Consider the following 17,967-nt stretch of genomic DNA (forward strand, 5'->3'; position numbering starts at 1 on the left):
GCACAAATATAAAGGTACATTTTATGACCATTTATAGTAATTTGAAATAATAATATAAAATATATATCTAACTTAAAATGATTGTCACATAATGCAGATAACAGATTAGTTAATGTACATGTACTCACAATTTGAATGACTTTCTTTAAAAATGGTTACCAGTGCAAATTGTAATAAAATGCATAGTCTGGCACTTTCAGTTGATGATGAATGAATCTTAAATTTTCTGTGGTATCATAATGGACTCCATTGAGGCGCATAATGCAAAACCGTCACACACTGGCCGTTCTATGCGGTCCTTCACGCTTCGTGCAATGCGATACATTTAGATTCACAACTGTTTTTAACAGCCTCTCATAACCATCAATAATCAGTATTTACACACTGAGTATACTGTTAGTTTTTTGATGATTTATAACAATGACAGTATCCCTTTAGCATGCTTTTAGATAACTGCAAAATATACAAACGTTGTGTCTCACTGTTTTTCAAACAATTTGAGTTGTTGCCCAAAAGAGCTCTGCATACCACTTTATAGTTTGATGTGACCTTGTAGTGGTATGCTTTTCATTACTATTTTTATGAGACTTAAAAACTGTCTGAAAGCAAATGTGCATCTTTTGTGGCATTTATGTGTTTTAGCTTCAAGGCCATGTTATGGAAGACCAGGAGTTCAACTTAAAAATACAATGTATATGAGTCAGATTATGCTTATGTAGTAATTAAAATGTAAAGATGTAAATAAATCACTTTATAAATGGATAAATCAATAGAATATTTACACGGTTTATTTATGTTTAAAACAGTTTAATAGATCAATAAAACAATTCATTTTAAAACTTTTTATTTTTAAGTAATTGTTTATTGTTGTAAAACGAATGAATTAAATAAACCATTTAAATGTACTTATGTTTTAAAATGTACTCAAACAGAAAAATACAAATTTAAAAATCTTTTTAACTTTATTATTTTTTAAATGTATTGTTTTACTGTTGTACTTAACTACATTTTAAAAATGAATAAAATATTTTAAATGGTTTAAATAGAACAATAAAACAAAAATTTAATTTTAAAATGTTGTGAAAAGGAACAAGAAAACCCCCAATGAATAACAAAATATTTAAGTGTTATTTTTATGTAAATATTTGTTATTTTTATAAATATTTTTTATTTATTTTTAATTGTATTTAACTAAATTTAAAACATGAATAAAATAAACAATTTTAAATATTTTTTTAATGTTTTAAAATGTAGGTAAATACAACAATGAAACAATATTTTTTTATTTAAATATGTTTTTATTTTAAATATTGTTTTATTTTTCTATTTAACTACATTTTAAAACATGACTAAAAGACACATTATAGACATACAAATATGTCTATTAATTTGTCCATTTAAAACGTGATTTTTTTACGTTTGAATTCCCCAATTAATAAATTGATTCATCATTTTATTTTTAGGTGGCACTCTTGGTCCTCTATGCCATGTATGTGCTATAGTGTACTATGGGCTAGTGAACTTTTATTTCACGGGGTCTTTGAGACATTCACCCTTTAAAAGAGCAGTTCATCGTCTGAATCATTGGGCCACTGCTGGGCGTGCAGCATCCTCTTAGAATGATAATTACAGTTCAGCAACCTCCTGCTGTGACACTTCCTATATGTCTTAGGAACACACAGCTAATTTCCCCGTCTCCCATGTGTCTCTGTGTCAGCAATTATGAACTGTACCTTTAAAGTAAAACGGGGGCATTCCAATTTGTGAAATGGCAGAGTAGCCTTTAGTGTTAATATGATAAATGACAAAAAAATACATGTCATGTCAAATACAGAGTTTTATTATGGATAGGTGTTGTTATGTTTTATTCACAAACGTTTGCATTGGCTTAACTGGTAATGTTTTTTCGATGCATATACTGTAGAGATGATTTAATGATCATCTCATGAAGATGTTAATGGACATGCCTTTGGGAGCACTCATTAGCACGGGGAGCATAATTGGAGTTTGAAAACAAAGGGAAACGATTACGAATGGCTCCGAATGTAAAAATGCCATTAAAGACAGCATAATGCCTATTCTCCATAAAATCCTGTAATGCTTGCCCTCCTAATGCAACTGTAATATAAATATGTTAATTACAGGCTCATGCGAACTGTTATCTGTTATGCTGATGGTTTATTTATTCTCCAGTGAATACAATCCCATCATGCACTTCCGAGACACAAACCTTTCTTCCTCGGTGGCAGAAATTCTCCTACGAGACAATCACAGGACACAAGATTTTACTCGAGAAAATGGGATTGCACAACTGATTAAGTTAGCTGCAAGTTATGTTAAAAATGGGGTAACATGCAGTTTCTGCAAATCTCTATTATTATTAAGAGTATTAATCTTGAGTACCTATACAGTAGTATTGCATACGTCGTATCTTCGAAGAGTATTTAGTTTGATCAAGTTATAAAAGAGAGATACAGCTGTACGATTATTTCCGGAAAAAGACGAGCTGCTGGAGGCAGGCAGGGGGGACGGAACTACAGCACGAGCACACAATACATCATCACATTATCCCTTCGTGTTGTTTACATTATGCACGTACGCGCCGATTGACAACAAAACAGACATTTGACTCACTGTGTGCGGTTCATGTCCGGCATCTTTTAGCAACGGGACCGCGACATCTATCCGTTTCAAATGATCTCCAAATCCAGCGTTATAGCCACCGTTTATATAACATTCATCACCGAAATGCAGTGAGCAAACAAACAGCTAAACTTCCATCAGCCGAGTGAAGCGGTATTGATGGGCGTGCTGCCCTTTCTCATGCTGGCTGGTCGAGGCGTGGGCGTGATCTTTCTCTCACACTAGTGGCGTGGGCGTGGTCTTTCTCTCACGCTAGCGGCGTGGGCGTGATCTTTCTCTCACACTAGTGGCGTGGGCGTGGTCTTTCGCTCGGTGGATGACGCGTGGGCCTGCTTTTTCGGGAGAATGGCCAATAAAAGTAGTAGGATCCCTGTTACAAAACAGGGATCCAGACTTATAAAAAACTTTCCGAAGCAAGTTGGAGTGCTGGGGAGTGTATCGAGCACGGAAAAACTACATCATACGTCCAACTCGTTTTTTAACAAGTTGACCATGTTAAGCATGAGAAGCCAGCACGTTAACAGTGTAAAGAAGTCAGAATGCATGAAATAGCATGTTACCCCATCTATAAGTACATTTACATATATAAGTGCTTTTGCATTTGAACAGTTCATTTGCAAAAACAGATAACTCGCAGTGTTTTTTTACACTGGTGAACGGTCTACTACTGTAATTTGTTTTTGAGCTATTAACATGGAATACCAAATTCAGTGATACTTGTGCTTTTTGCAAAAACTGTTTTTTTACTACTGTCAGGCAAAATATTCTGCCACCCATCTTCTCCAAGAGAACTAACAGCTGCTTTTAAAATATTTTTTCTCTAATGCTTCATCAGTTAACGGCTGAAGGTCTCGCAGACCTAATGTGAGAAACGTTTAGTGAGGAGATTTGCATATTTATTTAGTGCAGCTGTAATGTATCAACTTTCTAAATGTCTGTATGAATATCATTATTTCTGCTAAATAGCACTTGACATGCTGTAACGTTGTTGCGTTTAACTGCAGAATAAGTGCTGCTTCAAACAATCACGAGGAATTGTGTGAGAGGAAGCTCAAGTAGGGTCTGCGTTAAACTAATTTGTTCTGTTTAGTTAAGTCATAACTTTTAGTTAAAGGAACAGTTCACCCAAAAATGAAAACTCTGTGTTTATTTACTCACCCTCAAGTTGTTCCAAATCTGTCTAAATGTCTTTGTTTTGATAAACACAGAGAAAGATATTTGGAAGAATGCTTGTAACCAAACAGTTCTTGGACACCATTGACTACCATAGTAGGAAAAATTGTTTTACAAATTTCTTTGTTCTGTTGAACACAGAAGATATTTTAAAGAATGTAAAGCAAACAGTTCTGGGGCACTTTTGACTACCATTGTAATGGTGGCCAAGAACTGTTTGGTTTCAAGCATTCTTACAAATAACTTTCTCTGTGTCTATCAGAACAAAACAAATTATACAGATTTGGATTAAAGATTTTTCATTTTTGGGTGAACTGTTCCTTTAACTAATAGTTATGACGTAACTTAACGGAACAAATTAGTTTAACACAGACCCTACTTGAGCTTCCTCTCACACAATTTCTCGTGATTTTTTTGATTGCTCTTACTGCCCCTTTAAGTGCAACTTTGCTACTATTCTGTCTCATGTTGACCTGACACAGTAAACTCTAGCAATCAAACGTGGGTGGCAAATGTTTCTTCATATTTTCAGTAAAGTGAACAGCTATTATATTATGGTTGAGAGCAAATCAATATCACCATTAACAGCGAAAACAGTTTTTTAGCAATACCCTAACAACCACCCAGAACCACCTAGCAACCGCTTTGTGTCTGATTGTCTGTCAAGCCAACATCAAAGTTTGCATAACTTTTTGTAGTACATTCAAAAGATATTTCATCTGATGTACAAGATGTTAATGCACACACTGTTGAAATAAAGGAGCACACAGTTTAATACTAACCTTTTTTCCTCACTGAATGAAGCTCAGCTAAATTGGGTTCGAGAGGAAGGAATACAGAGGACAGTGTTAGAAAAGAACCAACAAAATAGATCCTTTGAAACATTAATGAGGGTCGAATAAATTATAAATGTGGATCAGAGAGAAAAAGGCCCGTTTTTAGTGTGAAGCCACCTGTGTTCCTGGTAAAGCATTTACACATGCACAATTACAGTAAATTGATGAGTTAATCATCTTGTTTTTCTGATAAGCGATTTGATCTGACAAGCCTGTTTTTCTCCACAGTGATCTCTGTAAGTAGATCCAGTTGGTACTCAGATGAATAGAACACATTAATGGGTTTCCGCTAGGGATTTTTTTCAATGGTCATTTCTGTGAATTTGTGGTTTATCATGCGTCTTTGTAATGTTGAAGCCTACTGTCTATATGTGCAGTATCATCGTACCCAATGACTGAGTATAAAGTATCTTTTTAGCCTCTTTGTGTACACATAAAACCCAAACACTGACAAGGCTAAAGGGATAGTTCACCCCCCAAAAATGTATTCATTTATTGCTCCTTATGTCATTCAAAACCTGTATATGACTCTTTTATGTGTAGAACACAAAAATAATTTGAGGGTAAGTAAATGATGAAATAATTTAAATTTTTGCGTGAACTTTCCCTTTAATAAGATGAACACATTTTATTTAAAAGAAGGTGCCATTAAATAATATTGGATTTAAGTGGGTGAATTAATAAGATTAAAGTGCGTGCGTTTGTGCATGTGTGTGTGCGTGCGTGTGTGTACGTACACTTCCGGTCAAAAGTTTAGGGTCACCTGACTGAAATGTTTCTCAGGATGTGAAAAAAGGCTTAAATCCTTATATAAAAAATCCTTAAAAATATACTTTTGCCAACATTGTAATGTTTTTAATTAGAAAAAAACTGTATTCATAAAAAATGTTGTAATGATTTAAATCACTGTAGTGATTTATTTTGAATTTTCTTTAGTCACAACAAAGTCTCAAACTTAATATAAAACTTAACTTAAAAATATTTGTGTTATCTCATAGTTCTGATGAACTTCTTTCATTATAAAATGTGGAAAACAAAATTGATAAGTGACCCGAAACCTTCAACCAGAATAGAATGCAATGTACGTTTGTATAATGTGTATATAAAGGGGTATTTATATTTAATTCACCAGTTTGTATTTCTCCCCAACCTTTAATGGTTATTGTTTATTGTGACACTAAAGTGTGAAGACTTGTATGTAATGTATTTGTTTTATAACAGGCTAATAGAGGCAATGACAACTTGTAAATAGCTGAGATGATATTCATATAAGATGCTATTGGTATATGTTATATAACTTGATGCACAGTGGCAGTCAATTCAATAAATTTACTTTAAGCACCTCAAGGTGACTTATGAGGAAGTTTAGCCAAGCGTGTTATTGGTTCAACAATCTTGGCAATGTCACTGTTATGAGTATTTCATTCTGTCCCTGACTCTCTAGAAATGTTTCAATTCAGAAATGTGTGTGTGTGTGTGTGTGTGTGTGTGTGTGTGTGTGTGTTTGTGTGTGTGTGTGTGTGTGTGTGTGTGCGCGTGGGTGTGTGTGCGTGTGTGTGTGTGTGCGTGTGTGTGTGCGTGTGTGTGTGCGTGCGTGTGTGCGTGTGTGCGTGCGTGTGTGCGTGCGTGTGTGCGTGCGTGTGTGCGTGCGTGTGTGCGTGCGTGCATGCATGTGTGTGTTGTGATCCTTTACAGGATTTTTTCAAATTTACATAACAAAGTGAAAATTCATTGTGATTTTCATCTATTAATGCACATTCTGATACATTAGATATTACATAATAAGAAATTGTGTAATGTTGCCCCTCAAAAATGCGCTGTTGTGTTTATGCTACTATTTGTAGCAATAAACAAATAAGTTAGATCCTAAATCACCTGTACAATTTCTGTACAAAGTCTTAAAACACTTTTGGGGGCCTCTTTTAATTGAGTAGAGATCTGTGGTCACTGATAATTAACCTGAAAGCAAATGTCATTTAAATTCATTACATTCATTGCTTATTTAATATACATACTGTAGGTCTTTATCTTTGGAGGTTTGAGTAAGGATTAAAGCAAGCTATAAATTGCATACAAAGTGACATCTTTCAGTGACAGCTTTGTTTGCTCACCTGACAGTTCTTTATAAAATACTGCACTTGTCATTATGTAATATGTGTTGTATCATCACCTCAGTGATTATTTACTATAGTCATTTACTAGATGCTTTTATCCAAAGTGACTTACAGTATTATGGACAAGGGTGGAATGGAGTTCATAGATTATTACCTTTTAAAAGGGTCTCAACTTTCTCTTTATAGCTTTATAGGACTGTATGGGTATTTGGGGTAGACTGAGAATAGATAAAAAGTTAAATTTATATATAATATACTATAATATAATAATAATATAATAAAAAATTGGAATGTTACAAATTTTACTTTTTATCTATTATCAGACTGCCCTAAATACCCATATAGTCCTATAAGTTTAGACCTTTATAAAGTTAAAAATCTATGAACTCCACACCACCCTTCTCCACAATACTCTATTATATATTATACTGTATTATTTTTCTGTATTATATATAGCTATATATAAATAAATTCTGGTTTGCACATTAATGATTTATAAATAATTTCTGATTTCTCCACATATTCATCTTTTATTCATATTATATATAATATCTATATAAAGATGATATTGTTATAGATTATTATGTTTTCATGTTTGTTCATATATGTTTGTTTAATCTAGTTTTTTTATACTGAGTTGATAATCAAAAATGAGTTAATGAAAAAAAGTTTAACTAGTAAAAAATGTTCTGAGAAACACATGTACATATATATATATATATATATATATATATATATAACTGTTGTTTGGAACAGATACAATAATTTGTTTCAAATAGCTGTAATACACTAATGCTAATATAATACTAATAGCTAGAATCCAATAAAGCAGTTATGAAATTATTTAATTTTTAAATAGTTGTTTATATAATTTTATTTTTTATAATTATTACAGTTTCTCCCCTTAATGGGGCTTCTTTGTATTAAAGAAATATTTTGATCTAGTCTTTTTCATTGCAAGTCTGTTAATGGTATACTAGTGGGGTACATTCTACTAGCACATGAATGCAGGTAGATTTGAAGCAATCTGTGACTTAATTCCTGAAGTTTCAAGGTCAAGAAAGTCATGCTAAAAATAAACTCATTTAATAAACATTTCTTATGGCCTCACTAAGTGCACTTGTGGTTGAAGGCAGGGCTATACGAGCCGTCCTCAATGATACCACAATGAGCCATTAGCCTACAAAATTAAAGAGGGTAAAGATGCCTTGGGTTTTTATTAACCTTAAGCAGCCCTCTGTTTATTCAGATTCACTGCTCTTCATTTGCAATTCTTTAGATGTATTGAATAACACTTAGATGAGTGTTGGAATTGTAAGAATGCTTTAATGTATACTTATTTTTTTTTAATGGTAAGATGTCCTTAAGTGGAAGAAATAATTTGCACTATTCACCAGAACAGCTGTATTTATCATAATCTTTATTAAACAGCCGGATGCTCACCTCTTTATAACCTTCATAACTCATAACCTTATATATGAATGGAGAGTATAGAAAAGTTAATTCTAGCTTTCTAGTGCTTTAGTAGTGATTTACTTGTTTTGTTATCTTCTTTTGAACATTGACATTATCATCGCAAGTCTCATTGGATAAAAGCATCTACCAAATGATCACAAAAGTATAAATGTAAGTGTTACTGTGTATAAAATGTGAGTGTGTTAAGCAAACTTTCGATAGTATATACACTGGTGAAACCAACAATATGAGAGAGATGACAGAGATTCATGTTGTACATTTTTTGTTTCTTTTTTATTGTTATTTTGTAGAATCACACACACGTGGCACACTGGGTAATGGTTGACAGTTCCAGGCAGAAATCCCTTGTTCTCCATTCTCAAAACTCCTCTGTATGAAGTAAAGCTGTAAAATAGTGACCCATTCTTTAATATTTCTGATTTGAAACAAATGATTTCAAGTGTACACTGCCTGTCAAAAGTTTACACACTTTATCTATTGAAATTGCTTTCATAAGCAACTATAAATTGTGGCACATGTGAATTCCTTTACAAAACTAAAACGTTATGTTTAGGTCAATACCATAGGCTATAATTGTGAAATATGAAATATTATTAATGATATTTTTCAATCAGTCATGTAAACCAGTCAAATCCAGCTCAAAGTTCTCATAAGACCCATTAGCACACGTGGCTTGTCAGATCAAACCGCTGTGGGTTAGTTTGTGGTTTTTAAATGGTGATGTTACAGTAAGTTCTGTGCTAATAATGCTGTTGTGGTATGAAGGTCATGAGAAATTGATATACCTTCATGCTCCTCATCTTCTGGTGCTACTAAATTAGTCACAAAAGTCAAGATTGAGGTTATCCAATCAGCAGAGTCCTCCATGGCGTCGCTCACCGCCTTCATGGGATCATGGCTGATACCCCCTATGAGCATGTGTTTGACAGGGCATCTTAATTCACATTTCATACGCTTAACACAAATTCACATTATTTATAGACTCAAGTCTACCATCAATGCTCCACCAAACAGCGTCAAAATCTGTTTCGATTTAACAGCTTGGAAAAATACACTACATGGGCAAAAGTATGCGGACACCTGAATGCTTGCTCGTATGTGTGAACATTTTATTTCAAAGCCATAGACTGGAATAGAGAGTTTGTCTTTCCTTTGCTGTTCTAACACTTTCCACAAAACTATACATTTTATATCAGTCGTTTTGTTTTGCAGTGCTAGACACCTTCAGAATATTCATAAAGTTAAATCGCATCATATGAGGACTTTATTATGAGCTTGTTTTTCTTTCCTATTGGCAAGTTGTTTTTGCTTTTTTTTACCATAAGACTATTCTAAGTCTAATTTGTGTTGGCTTTAATTAAAAACAGGAATAAATAATTTCCGAAAGGGATGATAAATATAAAATCTTAATATATTGATCAATTTTGTTTCTCTGCTAAATGATTTTTGTTTTAAGGATGTTTAGATATTCGTACTGAAAAACAAAATAATGTCCAAGAAAATTATTCTGTGGAGACAACTTGCGTTTTAGGAGATCTGCTCCCATTCAAACACAAGCGCATGTGGTCAGACACCGTTCCCATCCATCCCAAACGCGTTCAATCTGGCTTTTATCGGGGCTTTGTGGTGGTAAGTAAACATGAGTTAATCATTTCTTTATGGATCTCTCTTTGTGCACAGTGGCATTATCGTTGAAACAGAAAGTCATTTTCTAAAAATGCTGCATGCACCTGCTGATATTGTTTGTAGCTGAAATCGGCAACTCTTTTATTCAGAATATGGGTATCCACCTACATTTGACCATGTAGTTTTTGCTACACTTGTTAGTCGCGTAATCCAGATTATTCATGTTTTGTAACCCTGAATGACATCTTCAATAATGCGAGAAACTGATTTCTTCAAATAGGATCGGGATGGATTTCACACACATCCTGACAGCAACTGGCCAAACAAATGAAGCTACAGTTTTATGCCATTTCAGTAAAACTTGAGTACATGTTCTTCTTTCCACTGTTCATTAAATATAATATTTATTATGTTTTATTATGTTTTACAATTGTTCCTGTGTTTCCTGTCTATCTGCGGTTAGCATCAGATGAACAGCATGACCCACGTCAAAGCCATTTCACCAGAAGTCATTATTCAAGGGTGACGTGACATCCTGCACAGACTCCAAACTGCCAAGACCTCCATTACAGCCTCTACGTACCCTAATGTTCACTACTCCTCTAGAATAAATGATCAACAGTTATGCTATAAAATATTCTAGTGGCCAGCTACTTTAATCTGTATGTTTCAAAAGCAAGTGTTAATGGAGGCTTAAATGTATTCGATAGATAGATGGATGAATGGATGGATAGCAAATATTTCACACGTCCAATGATCTACAAAACACCCCCTTTGACATCGAAAACACGATTGAAGATGCCATTCATGACGATTACAGAATAATTGATCTAAATATATGAATAAGCTATATAATGTTACCTGTATAAATGCAGTCATTTTTTTATTACCCTTATAAGACCCCTATTCTGTAAGCTTGGCTACCAAAGCCACTACATAATCACAAATCTCAAAAGTAAACCGTTAGGTATGATAACATGAAATGGCTTGCCTCTAAGGCCGCCTGCCTCCTTTAATGTTTTCCTGACACGATGTGGCTGTGGCCCTGTTAGGATGAGAGACACAGAGGCAGAGGTGTAGGGTAGCAGTACAAACACACCGTCACATTGAATGTTCCTCAGCGAGCATGCTCAGAGCAGGGGATCAGCAGACTCATTTAGCCACCATTAAAAAGAAATCACACGTATTACACAATGTCACAGTGAAGGTGTGAAGTGAAACATATTCATACATTTTACAGTGAAAACAAGAAGTGAGAGAGAAACAGCAGATATAAACATTGTACATCGAGAAATACAACAGGTATAAGAGACAGGATTCATATTCATTGGGAATACAATAGGCCGCTGTTTTGTTTTAAAGCATTAACTGGTTCGGTGGAATATGAAGAACCCCTTTTTTCACGTCTGCTCCCTGTTGCATCCAGATTCAAGCCACAGAATGTCATTTTGACTTCTCCTGTACATAGAGATGCTAATGCAGTACTGATGAATTCAGTGACATTTGTTTGATTACCTTTTTCACATACTCTATGGAAATTCAGCATTGCCCTTCAAGCTCTTGTGCTCAGAATTGACCAAATTCTACATTTTGGTGCATTTTTTAGTGTGATATGGCCTCCAATAGAATTTCAAATTTATTGCAAGACCTAGTTATCATCTGCAAGACTGGGAAACAGTTTACAATAAGATTATATTTGTCAACATTAGTTAAATATATAGTTGACAGGAACTAACAATAATCTTCTACATGATTTTTTAAACTTAGTAAATGTTAATTTCTACCTTTCTTAATAAATATTTAAAAATCAGATGTTGTATCTGTTAAGATTAGTTATGGACAATAAGCTAACATGAATAAACAATTATATTTCTGTTAACCAACGAAACAAAGAGAAACTGATGCTGTAAAAATATGTTGCTCATTGTTAGTTCATGCTAGCTTATGTAATTTTGTTAATGAATGAGACCTTAACTGAAAAATGTTTACATTTCTAAGCAATGCCGTTTACATAAATGTATATAAGCATTTTAAGTTTTCTGTATAGACCACTTTGCAGGATGTAAATACTGGTCCGGGAGGCACTTATGGTTTTATTTTTTGTTTTTTAAATCTTACATAGATAATTTAACCTTAAAGATATTCATTTAGCATTTTGATTTGGTTATGAATGATCTGTTGGTTATATTTTGTACATTTGTGTGTATAGAGTTAACGGGAATTTCTTCAGAACAAACGTTGGACCAGCGTTGTTTACATTTTCCGAAATGGTCTATATCAACAATTAGCTTATTTATTGTTATTGTTGTTCTCTCCCCGTGTTGCAGCAGTTGGATGGACATTATCCCTCCAGGACCGGCATTGAATAGTCCTGGTAAATGTGTGTTTACACATACAGTGTTGATTTTATCACATGTTGCATCATTTTAACTTCTGCATATATTTTGGTTTCCTCATGTTATCTATAGACCACCTGAAGACAAATGGCAAAGACTCTGTAAATGCAAGGCTGTGTTAAGACAGGCCAAAGCACCAGCTTCCTCCCCATGAATCGGCATCACGTAGCCTACGAGGCCATTTCTCCCGGTGCCAATCAATGCTTAGCTGCGCATCGAGAGGGAAATTAAAGTACACATTCCTTCTCCTGAAAAGAATGCGAGAAATCTGCAACATAGAATACGGCATTAATATTCTACAGGTACAATATCATTGTTTTGCTCAATGCATTTGTAAAATTGAAAAGAATCAAATCATTCTGCATGGCAAAGAGGAACTGCCGTACAATACCACACAGTTAATGAATGAAGACACGCTACAGTGCTTTCAAAGCAAAGTTATCGATGTTAGCATTAAATTAATTGATTGAAGGGAATAATTCGAGTCTGATTGAAAGCAATATCGCAAAGTAGACGGAGACACGCGGATGTTGAAATTCACAGGGTGGAAGGGAGCATTTGGCACAGAGCTTCTTGCTGTCATGCCGGCACAAATGAAGTGATTGTTTCAAGCAGATTTCATTCTCTCAAAACGAAACGGAGAAATCGATGTATGTCTGCTTTGAGGAATTTAGAATCGTAAATATGTAGTTGTTCATTTGACTTGCAAAACGGTTCATTTCAGTTCTGATGATGAAATCTGTGCCACAAGCATTTTGATGATGCTTGTATTTGTGTAGTTCTTTGCTGTAGATGTATCCAAGCCCATACTGCAGATTTAAAGCTTATACATTCACAGTGGGGTCTAAATGTCTAAGACAAAGAAAAAGCGTTTGTTTTGCATTTTTCTGATTTAATACAAATGCATTATCAGCTTAAGAGCTTTTTGTGTTAATGATAACGTAAATTTGAGCTTGCGTGGACTCAGTGTTTCAGTAGCTATGGTGTCAGTATTTCTTATTATTTTTGACAATGTTTTCATTTTAAGTTTATAGTTTAAGCATTCAAACGTGTTTATTTCCAGGCCCACATTAGATATTAAATCTCAGTTTTTTTTTATCTTTTTATGAATTTGGACCCCAATGTGTCTCAGTTTAAACAAATGCATTGATTAGCTTAAATGAAAAATTGTTCAGCTTAAATTTGTTTTACGTTTCAGCAGCACTTGCAACTGCAAATAGTTAATTTGCAAACCAATTATGTTATATTTCCATATATGAACAGCAATTTATAAAAGACATAAACTCTCATTCAGGTGACACAGCATCTTTGTCACAATGACTTCTGTACTGATTTAAAGACATACATTGATCTTACCTTGTCTTTTTCAAGCACTCCAGAGAAAACTGGACTGTCTATGGAAGTGTTTGAAATAAGTGTAAAACCCGATCAGCAATTTCTTTTTATAACCATAACGCACTATGCAATCTGCTTTCAATTCAAAGTGAATTTTTTTCTGTAATTCACTTTGTCGCCATGATGAAGTCAAAGGTGTAGCGTCACACTGAATGAAATGCATGACAGTCTAGACTCTAGAAGGGATGCCGCGTTCATGACAGACAGTTGAGATGGATCAGTACATTTACATGGGCAAACGGCAGATTCAGATGAGTGACAGGTGCTCCCGGTTGACATGCAACAAAACACGCACGCGCACACACACACACACTCGGGCATTAGCACTGAACTGCAGGCAGAGAGTCTTTACCAGGTGGTAAACAGGGGTCGTCACAGTATAATGTATGGGCTTTTTATTGGATGGCAACAGGATGACAGATGATGATGGACAGGGTGAAAAAAGGAGGGGAAATTTATTAGAAATAAGTAAATGTGACCCCTCATTCGGGGAGGTGTGATCGTGTTGCAAACTACACGAAATGAAAATCAGTGGTCCCTTTTTGAAATACTTTCAAAAATGGGTTAAGCTGTTTGCGTTCTAGAGCTTTGGATGGAATGAAGTGTGAATGAGATGTGATGTGAGCATTTAAAGGGACAGTCCACCCAAAAACGAAAATTGTGCCATCATTCCCTTTTGTTTTAAATCTGTAGTTTTCTTTTTCCTGTTGAACTAAATATGTATGACTTTCTTTCTCCTGTGAAACACAAAATCTGTTAGGCAGAATGATCGTGATTGACGTACTTCAGAAACAATTCATAATGTTTCAAGGAATAAGAAAGCCATTCACGTTTGAAACAACATGAGGGTGAATAAATATGGACGGAATATTTATTTTTGGGTGGTCTTACCCTTTAATGACAGTGATAAAATCTAAACAATGACAATTTTCATAACAGCTCAAAATTGTCATTATGAAACTACTGAATCACAATGAAACGCATTACATATAATACCATATCCAGCAATTCTGCACATCTTTACAATAGCATCAAACATGATCAAATCAGTCCAAAATATATCATCAGGTGGTAACACAAAGTAATACGGTGTCCAGAAAGACAGTTGGGCATTGCAGGACCACTTTAGCTCTCCTTCCCTTTGATTACTATTGACTCCAAGTGAATGCCACGCTGGCTGATAGCAGCCGGCCAACAGGACACCCTATCTCTCCTCGTCAGTGTCAATGCTATCAGGGTCCGGTCAATAAGCACCCCCCGCAGCCCCCATCCTCCTTAAAAACCCACACGCAATCTCCCTCTGGCGCTGCTGATAAACCCGCGGCAAGAAAACGAGCGCTGAGCTTTATCACATTCTGGAGACTAAATTCTTATCCAAGTGTCCAATTGTGCCCCATCCAAGCCCAAGCCGAGAGTTTAGGTGGATGTTTCATAATAAACCCCTAATATATACACGATAATCTGCTGCGTCCAACAATCTTTTTAACCTGACGAAATAACTCTCCACAGAAGGACGACGCAAACAAATGCGGTGGAGGAAGATGAGAGATCTGAACCTACCTTCAAGGCCCTTGGCATCCAACAGGTCAAACATGATGACGGCCACGGCCGACCAGGTGATGACGAGAGCCAGCACCAATATCCAGGCCATGGGAGAGCTGAACGTGCTGTAGAGGTCATCGGTCATGGTGCGCTTGGACGTGCGTTCGGGCTGAGCGCTCGCATCGTTCTTGCTCTCAACTATGGTTGTCGTGGTGGTGGAGGATCGAACTGTAAAACGGGTTAGAAATGTTACATACATGTATGTATAGAATTAAAGGTAATATAGCCATTACATGAGCACACACGTTTATGTGGTCTCATGGTTTGTGCTGTGACATAGACAGCAGATGGATGGTAGCATTTTGTGTTTCTCAATGCATTGCTTCATCAGTAGGGAGAGCACACATCTGTCCACAATGGCCATGTTTCATCATCAAAACATCTCCAAGGCCACAGAAGAAGAGCATTCTGTCATCTATTGGCTTTTATAAGCCTCTTTTGTAAATGAATATATATTCCTGCAGTAACTCGGCTGCTCATAGATTCCTTGCATACGCCGCATGCTACCTAGAGAGCCCCCCGTATCGATTTGTGCCAGAATCGTTGGATTGTCATTGTAATTGATTGATTCTTCAGTAAGCCATTGTGATTGTGTTTACAGTCTCAGAAATTAATTTGAGCAAAATTCAGTGTGAATCCCAGCCAGTGGTTTTTGTTGGTCTGTTGCTGTGAGGGCGAGGAGGGGGTGTTTGATCCAGACACACTGAAAGTGTCAACTAAGACCGCCTGTTGTAACTCTTCACACCGGTCTATGTTGTCAAATGTGGGATCAGGGGTTCTATCCGAATGCTGACTCAAGAAGCTCTAGACGTGGCTTTATCTGTGCTAAATAGAATTAAAATAATAACTCTTGGATGAGGGGATTTTGGCTGTATGTTAAATTCGTCTCTGCGGATTGACTGCAAGCTTTAGGTTGTGATCGTACAGATAACTGAGATGGTGGATAATGTATGCAGATGTATCAGTAAATATCATTCCGCCGTGTAAATACACACTTCAACCCTCACGTATAGTAAACAAAACAACGACGAGGGTTGGCACAGAAAGCGGCCTTTCTAGTTGCTCATTTTAATACACGGCTGTCCTCGGATTCTCGTGTAGATATCCATGGCAACTAATCCCGGGTTAGTAAGTGAGAGCTGTTGAGAGACTCAAGTCAGCAGAAAACACAGCGGCGAGCTTTAAACACTGCTATTCCCTCAAGTGTCACTTTAAATATGATTTATTCAGGCCTCTCGGAGAGACGTTTCACGGTTTAATCAGAATATCAAATTTGGTTTTAAGTCTTTGCAACATTAAGCCATTTCACACAAGACTGGGACTCGTTTCTGCAGCTCCTTGACGTCAGTAAATGGCCTGTTTGAAACTTTATCTCAAGGCACAGATAACTTTTTTATAGATACATTTTTTCAAGGCGTTTGTTTTTTGTGTTGCATAAATCTACAAGTTTAGTTACTAAACTACACAAAGTAAATTTATTTTGATATTTAGATAATATATTTGTTTACATGTACTAATTTTGATACTACACTTCAATGTCCATACAATACAAAGATAAACAAATCGCAATAATTTGTTAATATATACAGTGTTAAAAAAATGTGGTCAATAATTCATGTCAACGTATTTTTACATTATATCCTCATAATAACTTGAATAAGTCATTTCTTTATGTTTTTATAAGTTAAAGTAATTTACTATATTACTACCCATGTGAAAAAAGTGCACTATAACACAATTAAGTTAACTTAAAGTGCTCTTATTTTCACGCACTAATTTTGTACGTAATATTGTGTACTGTATATTCAACTGTGCCGTTTTTAGACACCATGAATAGAAGTACAAAATATATATATTTTTACTATATTAAATGCAAAATGAATGTGTGACAAAACGGCACTTTAAGTTCATTATGGAAGTGTGCTTAAATAATGTGAACTTAGTGCACTTTTTTTTACCTGGGTTGCCAAAACTCAAAATACTAAGTTGAAATGACTTGTGAATCCAATTCGAATGAACTTAAAAAAATCTTTACAGTGTATTGATAACATTTACTTCTTTTGTCTTGAATGAATCATTGTCAGCTGATATCTCTACGTTAAAACCCTTAAAAAGTTGTGCTAACATTACAGGCCTGCTTTAAAGCAGTGCCGATACCCATAAAGCCATATGATCTGGTGTATTTTTAGCAGCTTTCAAGCATGAAATTCCTCTTCAAAGCAGATGGCTGCGGTTTTAGAACCATCGTTGTGGTTATATTAGTACTTTTCCTCATATACGGTAACATTTATGTGACTTACGTCGTCTTGTTGTTAAATACAGTTAGAAATGTGACTTGAGAATGAAGTACAGTACCTTCCATCTCTCATGCGCTAATAAGCAGAAAACACAAGCTCAAGAGTCAATTCCCTTCTCCGGAATACTTTTCAGACGGAAAGCACCACGCTGGTTCTCTGTATTTACCCTGTTAGTTCCAAGAAAACCTGCGTTTGTTTCAGGGCCCCCCACAAAGAAGCGAAAAATATGCCACCTGTCGCTTAAAGTGGCCGAAAATGATTGTCTACGCTTCCGAGTGGGGCCCAGGGGGGAAATGCAAGGCTAGGCTAGTCCAAAGATCAAATCAAATCCTAAGTTGTCCTTATGTTTGTTAGCAGCCCATGATGTGTGTGGGTCAGGAGACATTGGGCAGAGGGGAGGCTGGATTTC

General features: G+C 35.5%; 1 protein-coding gene across 5 annotated transcripts in view; it reads right to left on the minus strand.

Annotated features, from left to right (window-relative positions):
• trdn (triadin) overlaps positions 1-17,967 on the minus strand; it is a 38,425-nt gene extending 20,458 nt beyond the window's left edge. For 4 of the 5 annotated variants that reach the window (XM_057353494.1, XM_057353492.1, XM_057353490.1 and 1 more), the window contains exons 1-7: positions 17,617-17,967; positions 15,220-15,429; positions 14,012-14,050; positions 10,860-10,913; positions 9,028-9,150; positions 4,599-4,625; positions 2,231-2,257 (exon numbers count right to left, since the gene is read on the minus strand). In XM_057353494.1, coding sequence (XP_057209477.1) covers positions 2,231-2,257; positions 4,599-4,625; positions 9,028-9,150; positions 10,860-10,913; positions 14,012-14,050; positions 15,220-15,429; positions 17,617-17,623 — 487 coding nt within the window. In that variant the 5' untranslated portion in view covers positions 17,624-17,967. The remainder of the gene's footprint in view (positions 1-2,230; positions 2,258-4,598; positions 4,626-9,027; positions 9,151-10,859; positions 10,914-14,011; positions 14,051-15,219; positions 15,430-17,616) is intronic. The other variant, XM_057353493.1, reaches the window with a different exon arrangement.

The sequence above is a fragment of the Triplophysa rosa genome, linkage group LG15 (assembly GCF_024868665.1).
Source record: "Triplophysa rosa linkage group LG15, Trosa_1v2, whole genome shotgun sequence".
In the NCBI taxonomy this organism is placed as follows: domain Eukaryota; kingdom Metazoa; phylum Chordata; class Actinopteri; order Cypriniformes; family Nemacheilidae; genus Triplophysa; species Triplophysa rosa.